Genomic DNA, 9,070 nt, shown 5'->3' on the forward strand with positions numbered 1-9,070 from the left:
TGGATAGTTCAAATCTAATGCATATAAGCCATATGTACTGTTTGGGTCATGGATGAAAATATGCAAGTATTATTTGGGTCACGGATAATGAAAGAGAAATATACCCCATTGACCATTTTAATACATTGACCTTCTCTCTATGAGACTCATCCAATTAACGCAGTTGACTCATCCGAGTACCAAGTTTAGAATGATTTATATATATATATATATATATATATATATATATATATATATATATTCAGTGAGATTTTCCCAGTAATATCCTGAGAAAAACCTCAAAATCTGAAAATCTCCCAAGAAAATTCCGGAAAAGAAATTGCCAAGAACGAGATCTGTCACTATGAATCCACCATTTCTCGGAGAAAGAAAAACATTTGAAGAAAAAAAAGAAGAAGAAGAAGCAAACGAAGAAACAAACAAACAAGGGACATGGACAGTGGGAAAACGTCCCCTGATAGGCTGGCTTGGATCATTTGATTGAGAATTTTGGTCCACCCATACATTTGAGAGCGCCAAAAAACAAACTGGGGCTCCAACAGCATCTAATGCTGGACCAAATAAATAAATAAGATCGACTCCGCGAAGCAGTGCATAAGTATTCTCAGCTACCACTGCGTCTTATATAGGTGGCATGGGATCTCAAACTAGAAAAGCAATAGATAATGAAAAGATAACTGTTCTTTTTCTTTTTCTTTTTTACCTTCCACAAGTTGCTCCAGGTACATGTAATGAATTGATACAACCTCTTGTCCCCGAAAACACTAAAGATTTTCCAAATATGCCTCCCCCAAGAATCGCAACCACATACACAACCCCCAAAACAGCAATTGATAGTTTAGTCCTACACCCATTACTAGAAAGCATGGCCTCAGCTCAAACCCTGCTGCTTCTGAGCTCAAGAGGAATTCCCCCAACCCAGCCCCTTCAAACTCATGCACCCTTTTTTTTTCCCTCAGCAACCAAAGCTTCACAATGAGGAAGAAACATACCTGACTTGGACAGCAGACCAGTAGATAGGCTACTCACTCACACTTGATCGACCGGTATATGTGACGCACAAAGAGTAAAGAGGCACGGAAACCCACAGATCCAAGCATGAGGAAGAATCCGTAGCAGATGCATGCCATGTACCCAAAGAAGAAGGATGTTTGCATGAAGCCCGACATGTCTGATCGAGCATGGTAGTAGTACAAGCAGTAACCATAGATAAATAAGCCAGTTGATCCTCCACAAAGGAAAGACCTGCATCAGATCAAGATGAACAATCGAGTGATGAGAAAGAATGCAGCAAATGGGCACGTAAAAAGCACCACTTAACAAACTCATCCAAAATTCATCATCTAAGCCTTGTCCCAATTAATTGGGTTCAGCTACATGAATCCTAAGCACACAAGATTCCATGAGGTTCTCCGTTCAAGCTGAATATCTGAAAAATCATTAGAACAATCTGAAAAATCTATCTGTTTTAATGAGATCCCTACTACTTTCTTTCCCAAACAACATCACAAGAAATATTCAAAGAGAGAGAGAGAGAGAGAGAGAGAGAGAGGAGGAGGAGGAGGAGGAGAAGAAGGGAGGTGGAGCCCACTTCTACAAACTGAAAACCAAGCCTACTGTAGTTATCTCCAGGTTGAGCATATACCATAACACATCCCTGTTCAGGGAGAAGGGTTTTCGTAAATGGTGGGATGGAGCCAAGGGGAAGTGGTTTCTTAAAATATATTTCTTTGGCACGGAGAATCACTAGCATATGGCCTCACACCTGGGAAATTACTTAAACTGCCCTACATTCAAGTTTAAAAACCTTCCCATGACCTTTGACAATGCTAAGTTTTGGCTGCTTGAAAAAGTAATTGCAGGGAAAATTTACCCCTGGCTACTGACATTTATATATAATAAAGATGTCATAAGCTCAAGGCTACAAACACTAGCATAGAAAAGGATTTGAATAGCCTACCCTCACCATTAATTCAACGCACTTTCTTTAAGTTGCAATAAAGGCAAAATACAATCCACAGATTTAAAATGTGGTGTAGATACAAAGATATCCATCACCATTCAAAGTATAAATATCAAGAAGCATACAACAAAAATAACAAAAAGCCACCAATATAGAGACAGCGCAAAATTAGAAAGCAATGACAATATGAGTATATAACTTGAACTGGAAGATCCATCCATAAAGCTACATTGCTGACAAAGGGCGAGCACTGTACAAAATAAATTTTTTTGAACTTACCTCCACCACCATTCATGGTCTTCAGCAGCAAGTTGAAAGTACGTCAATGCCACGGTAATGAAAGCAGTGACAATAAGGAGAATGATGAAGACTATGAAGAGAATGCTATATATGGTGTAAATCCTGTGGCCCCACACGCTGGCAAATATGTAGTAAAGTTCAATATAGATAGCACTGAATGGCAAGAACCCAGCCATTGCCATCTGCGTAATAGCCCCTCGGTACCAAGGCAACGGTGGAATCTCTCGAGGATATTTAGCGGTGCGACAAGGAGCTTGGAACTCAGCCTTGCTGTTTTTGCCAGCAATCCCACCCAAAACAAGCAAAGGAGATGTTACAAGTGTCCATATTAGACCAATCACCACAATCGTGCCGAATGGCAAGGCTGCGGTGGCGCTATACACTATAGCAACAGTATTAAGAAAGCAGAATGTCAGGAACAAAGGCCCGCAGAAAAGGCACCCCGTTAGCAACAGATTCTTAACCTGTCAATCCAAAAGTTGTAAAATGTAATTAAAGTTCAGAGAATATATATACATACATACATATATATATATATAAACACACACACACACACACACACACACCAAAGTCCAATATATAAAGGCCTTGCAGCAGGGTGAATGAATGAAAGCTATACCCAGTTTGTTCCTTCAAGCTGACAGTAGAAAGAGGTTGCAGTATAGCCCGCGATACCAGATGTAAGAGCGTATATGACAACCAGTGCAGTGAAGAGAGCTCCTCGGTTGTAAGGGTAGAATACCCCAACTAACGCAAGTAGAAAAATGAAAACGGTACTGGAACACATGCATAGAGAAAATTATTAGATGAAACCATAAATACAATCTAAAACAAGAATTCATAATTTCAAAATGAGTAAAATCTATTGGTAGATGGAAGCTGTTTAGTCTTCAATATTTTCAGAGTGATTAAATCAAATTAAACTGGCTTCACAAAAGATATACTTAACAGAGCAAACAGCTGAGTGCCAGAACCAAGGGCAGCAGCAAACAAAGACTTGTGCTTCGGGTACCGGAAGACATCGCCATGAATATACTTCCATCCAGTCTCTTCCTGGTCATCTGCTGCTTCCTCATCATGGGCATACCTTTCACACAAGAATTATAATGAACAAAGTGCAAATCAGTCCAGCAATTAAAAAACAAAGAAAATCAAGAGATGAAGAAATCATGGGTTGGAAATGTTTCTTACTTGACAAAATCATTCTTAAGCACTCGCATGAGGATTGTGGCAAGAAACCCAGTCAAGAGGAGAACGGTAACACATGAGTTTATTATTGAGAACCAATGAATCTCCAAGTGATGCGGAAGGGATGAAGACTTCGAGTACTTTTCCATTCGTTTCTCAAATGGCGTTTCGGTTTCTTTCCATTTCACTGTATACATGAATTCTACATCGACTTCCTTGTCCTCAGTGAGATCCACCAAGGCATTTGGGTCCGTACGGACATTAATCTCAATAACACGGTCCTTGTTGTAAAGAAGATCAAAATGGATATGCTTGTAGAGGAAGTACTTGTACTCGCTTTGATCTGCTTTCCCTTCCTTATCGACCTTTCCAATAAAACCCCAGATGGGCAGATCATCATAGTACATCTGGAAGTAATAGTCTTTGGTGACCGCATTACGGAACTGAGCAACTTCTTCCTTTGAGAGCTTCTTCTTGCAAACAACTTCAGAGTCTCTGTCTTCTCGGAAGTTGAGTTTGTAGGGAGCATCAACCAAGCGGTCACCATTTAAAACCTCACCGAGAGCTTCCTTTTTCTCAGTCCCATGAGCTGCGATTTTATATCAGTTAAGAAATAGAAGTCTACCAGAAGCAAATCAAAGAAAAAATGGGTAACATATGATAATCAACTGAACTTGAACTAAAGGAGCTCTTCTTCAGCAACAACAGTACAGGCAAGCCCACTTTCCCAGGACCAAGGCCATTCATCTGGGAAAACAATCATGCATGGGCCATGCCCCAAAAATCTTCTCACGTCAGAAAATCTTGCAAACATCATTAGCTAAAAAAAAAATTTTACTTTTTTGCTTGCTGAATGTGGGCCACCAGTGAGAGCTGAGATCACCCAGCAGAGGAGATTTTGGTGGCATAGCCCATACACGCATATCACAAGCAGACTTTTTTTAAAGTCTCAAATATGAACAATCTATTTTCAAGCCACCACCGATATAGTTAGGATTGTCCAGTAAAGGGGGTGTATAGGGCATTTTTTTAAGTCTCAAATATGAATCATTGGGTAAGCCATAATTTTTCAAGCCACCAATGATATAGATAGGATCGTCCGGTAAAAAGGGCGTTTGGCCTCACAAGTACAGTGGCTGGAACACTGACAGGTTGGCCTCACAAGTACAGTGGCTGGCTTCAGAGAAAACAGGCGGGCCTCAAAAAGTACAGTTGCTGGCTTACGAGAAACCACTGTTTTGTTCAGTTGAGCATCATATAATACCCCAGTAAGAATGAAACCCAAACAGCAGTGTGCAAATGCGAACCTGGTGAACAGAAAGGAAGATCAAAATATCGATATGTCTCGCTGAAATCAGAAACAACACATTAAAACACTGAAGAATTCCCTTGATGATTACAGTCACAATCCAAAAGAAACCAATATTTAAACAATTAGAAACTACAATAGATGAATTCCAGAATTGACATCTACCAACAATAGAACGAATTCCAGAACAAACATCAAAAACTTTTTTTTTTTTGAAAGATGGTGTAATTTTATAAGACCAAGGCCGGAAACCAAACTACACAATCCAAAATTCTCAAAAAATCACAAACAATGTTTTTCCGTTTTGCAATGAATAGATCAGAAATTCTCCATAGAATCCCCTGAAAGTTCAATAAATTGAAATTTGAAAATCAAGTTGAGGGTGGGATCTTTGTCCTTGACATCCATTTGTAGGCCACGACTTGTTGATTGTAATCAACCTATTTAATATACTATTCGATAGGGCTTGATTGAAATCAACCTATGTAATATTACATGGTGCATGTGGTAGTTTTGTGCTCCCATTGCCAATCCCAAGCCCGGATGGAGGATGATTGCATCAGGTCAGCAGCTAGCATCAAACTTTTGCCATAACTTTCATCATGGATCCTAACAATATGGCATTCCAAACTTATTCTGGGGTGTTTGTAAGTTATGGCCCTTTAATGCAATTGAATCAAGGAAGAAATAATTGCAGTGAAGTTCAACGTGGTAATATTGAAAGTTCGAATCACATGAGAAAGAATGCAATTACTGTGAACAAGCTTAACATTCCTCTAGTCATATACTAGAGATCACTATGTCTTATTTCAAAAGGCCTATGCATTATTTATAAAGAGTGTTTACAAGGTTTCCTTCCTAAGAGAAATCTCTAACATGACCTAAGGAATCTAAAAATAGAATTCCATTCTAGCAAATATCTCTGAAAAAAGAAAACCTTAAACATGAAAGCCTAATAATACTTATTTCCTAGATAGAGATATTTTTCCTAACATAGGAATGTGCAAGGAAGGACATTAGAAACAAGCTAAGAAGAAAAAAGAAAATTGGGCATTTTCTTATGCACGCATGTAGAGCACAAACATATGGGCTATGGCACAATTGCATTAATTCCCCCAGGCTTGGAAAAGCTCAACTCTGTTGAGTTAACAGAAATTTACTCCTCATATAGCTTCGGGTTGCACTTAAAATCGTCTGTTAAGATCCACATCAAATATCAATCGGCCCCGCCACTTGACAAGAAACTTCTAATACCATCCTTAACATGTGGAAAGTATATGATCATCCAACACATCTTCAGTAATTTCTTCGAACTAACTTGGTACCTTGGGTATCTGGATAGCTAATTCTTTTGTACGCTCGTCTTCATGAAGTCGAGATAAACTATAAGATCTTCCACATTGAAAATGAGGTAGATCTTCATTTCGGGTGGAAGCTCGATCAAGTATGCATTATCACCTAACTTCTTTAAAATACATTTAAGACCTGCCTTTCTACAGTGGAGCTTGGTGTTAGAGAATGCTGGAAGCTCATCAAGTTTGAGCCACACCATGACCCTATGCCCTTCTTGAAATTGCACAAAACGCTGCCAAACATCTACATGCCCTTAGTAATTTTAATCACTAACGGTGATCTTCTGCCTAACTTCTTCATGCATCTCCTTGATATGTTATACAAAGCTATGGCATCTTGGCTGGATCAAGCCACAATAGGAAATGGGAGTAAATCAATGGGTTGTTGAAATCGATTACTGGTGACGATTTCAAAATGAAAGTCCCTTATTGCAATTCACAAAACTGTTATAAAGAAACTCAGCTTGTAATAACACAATGTCTCATGAACTGATGCAATCACTGACCAAACATGGAAAAAGATTCCCAAGACTGCTATGATGACCTTAGTCTATCCATATGTTTATGAATAGATGCCTTGGTTCAATATTCCCATATTCAAGGTCACCCTCAAGGCCATTGATAGATGTTTAATGGTTCAAATTGATTCCTATTCTTACTTCTTCAAGAAAAGCAGCCAATCCTTCTAGAGTATCTACTCTGATCATGAAATGAGCCCCTATATTGTCTAACCGTTTCGTGATCAAATTGAGCACTTGTTGCAAGGTCGATATAGTCTCATCTTGAGGTTCAGTAGCCATCCCACAATTGTATGTCGTCTCTCTTCCGGTGCTCATATGACCAAGGCGTAACGGTAACGGTAGCCGTAATGGTCACCATCGTTACCTTTACGACACATGTTGTAAAGGCCGTTACAGGGCCTGTTACGGCCTCTTTTTAATTGAAAAAAAAAAAATCTGAAAAACTTGTATCAGTCCTATAATGGACCGTTACAAGCTGCTACAGGGGTTGTAACGGCCTTTACGAGCCATTTTTTCCCATAAAGACCGTTACGGCCTTTACGACCCCATAACGTGTAACGGTTGCCACCGTTACCTTTAACATAACATCCTTTATGGCCCCATAACAGCCTTTACGGCACACCATGCATATGATAGCAAATTTAGGCACAATGTGTGTGTGTGTGTGTGTGTGTGTGTGTGTGTGTGAGAGAGAGAGAGAGAGAGAGAGAGAGAGATTGGGTTTGAGATTCATTTTTTGTTCTTTTTTTTGGATTTGAGGAATGGAGAAGTTTTAGGTAGGGTTTCTATTTTTATTTGGGAATGGGAAAGGTTTGGTAGGGTTTGTTTATGATAGATTATGGGTTACTTACGGACTAAACAATGGGCAAGTTTTGGTAATATTCGAGATAGAAATGGGGTGACGGCATAGGTGAGATGGAGGTTGTTCTATGGTTAAGGGTTTGAAATAACATGCTAGTTTAGGGAATTGTTTTGAAGACATGTTTGGGCAGAATATTCGGACAGATTTTGGGGAAGAGAATAGAAAAGTGAAAAGAAAAGAACCTCCCAAGAGCAGACTTGCTTCAATACCAAAATAATGAAATTGGATCAAAGAAGAAACTAATTGCAATGAAGTTCAACATACTAGATTGAAGTTCAAACCACACAAGAGAAAAGATGCAGAGAATGAGCGGGTTGGATGTAATGGACCACTATGCCATGCATCAACTATTTGTGCAGAAGGCGTGAAAATTAAATGGGCGTTGTTAGATAATTTTCTTTTTCCTTGGCTAAAGAACAGAAAAAAGAAAACCCAATAATCAAAGGGTAAATCTAACCCAAGTGCAGCACGCAAATTGCATACAAGGCACAATCTATCCAATACCCATACTATTAATACATGATCCCACCATGGAGACAACTGCTGGAAAATCCCACAGATTTGACAACACTGTCCGTCCAACATGAAGACCTTTCTCAATTCATACAAAAAATCATTTCCACCGTCCACCACAGGTCACTGATCGAACAGAACATCTTCCAATCAATGACCCTTTCCTACCGTGGGTGATCCATGCTACGGCATATCCGAAAAAGAGTCCAGATCACAGACCATCAGTCCACATGCCAAATTCTTGTGGGAGATGGTAACGGCCACAGGTGGTGCATGGCCCACCGAACAGACGACCTCAACATCAAAACCCTAAAACCCCTAGATAGAAATCTCTCACCCCATGAATCGAGAGACAAACTAAAACACGAAACAACCGCAGATCCAATAGAAACATATGAACCCTAGAATTCAAACAAAAATAAAACTGCAGAGATCAGATTCGAAAATCAAGAAAGAGAGATATGGAGAGAGTTCTGACCTGGGATTGTGAAAGGGCCCCACCTTGTTGGCGTAGAGTGGGACCGGATCTCGGGCCTTGTACTTGTGATCCGAGCCGTCTGATTTCACTCCGACTCCGAAACACAATATGAGAATCGCCACCGCTACCAAACCCATCTCTCTCTCTCTCTCTCTCTCTCTCTCTCTCTCTCTGTGTCTTCTACGAGGAAAGAGAGGGTTATGTCCGAAGAAAAATGCAGAGATTATAATAGGGCTGCTGAGATCGGATGGTTACTCCGTTGGACTCCAATGTTAGTTTTGCGCCACTTAAAAGAACGGTGCTGACTGAATAGAGCTTATAGCTGAAATCGCACAATCCTAACCGTCAAAATATTGGATATTAATTGGATGGCTGGAAGTAAAATAGCTCACGGTCCAAATTAGAAAGAAAAGATCAGGCGACTGATATTATTTTCTCAATGAACTTTTTCGTTCATGCATATCCACAAGTCTGGGGAGAGATCGGGACCGTATATTTTCCGTACATCTCTTCCATATGTACGAAATTTCCGTGCGTCTATACGATATCTACGGTTGAATAATCACCATCATCTTTAAATAGTA

At 39.7% G+C, this 9,070-nt stretch overlaps 1 protein-coding gene across 1 annotated transcript; it reads right to left on the minus strand.

Annotated features, from left to right (window-relative positions):
* Positions 1-663: 663 nt before the first annotated feature.
* On the minus strand, positions 664-8,710 carry LOC131226645 (transmembrane 9 superfamily member 2). Its single transcript, XM_058222239.1, has 7 exons — positions 8,487-8,710; positions 4,759-4,799; positions 3,455-4,040; positions 3,213-3,350; positions 2,883-3,039; positions 2,243-2,727; positions 664-1,245 (listed from the first exon to the last, which is right to left on the minus strand). Exons 1-7 carry the CDS (start codon positions 8,621-8,623, stop codon positions 1,026-1,028), a joined length of 1,764 nt encoding a protein of 587 aa, XP_058078222.1. The 5' UTR covers positions 8,624-8,710; the 3' UTR covers positions 664-1,025.
* Between the last annotated feature and the right edge of the window lie 360 nt (positions 8,711-9,070).

Source organism: Magnolia sinica, chromosome 15 (assembly GCF_029962835.1).
Source record: "Magnolia sinica isolate HGM2019 chromosome 15, MsV1, whole genome shotgun sequence".
Classification (NCBI taxonomy): domain Eukaryota; kingdom Viridiplantae; phylum Streptophyta; class Magnoliopsida; order Magnoliales; family Magnoliaceae; genus Magnolia; species Magnolia sinica.

Excerpts from the sequence above, each read along its gene's own strand:
- LOC131226645 (XM_058222239.1), bottom strand. The coding sequence starts at position 8,623 with ATGGGTTTGGTAGCGGTGGCGATTCTCATATTGTGTTTCGGAGTCGGA. Across the intron at positions 4,041-4,758 it reads TCTTCCTTTCTGTTCACCAG|CTCATGGGACTGAGAAAAAG; the intron begins GTTCGCATTTGC and ends ATAAAATCGCAG. Across the intron at positions 2,728-2,882 it reads AGCTTGAAGGAACAAACTGG|GTTAAGAATCTGTTGCTAAC; the intron begins GTATAGCTTTCA and ends TTGGATTGACAG.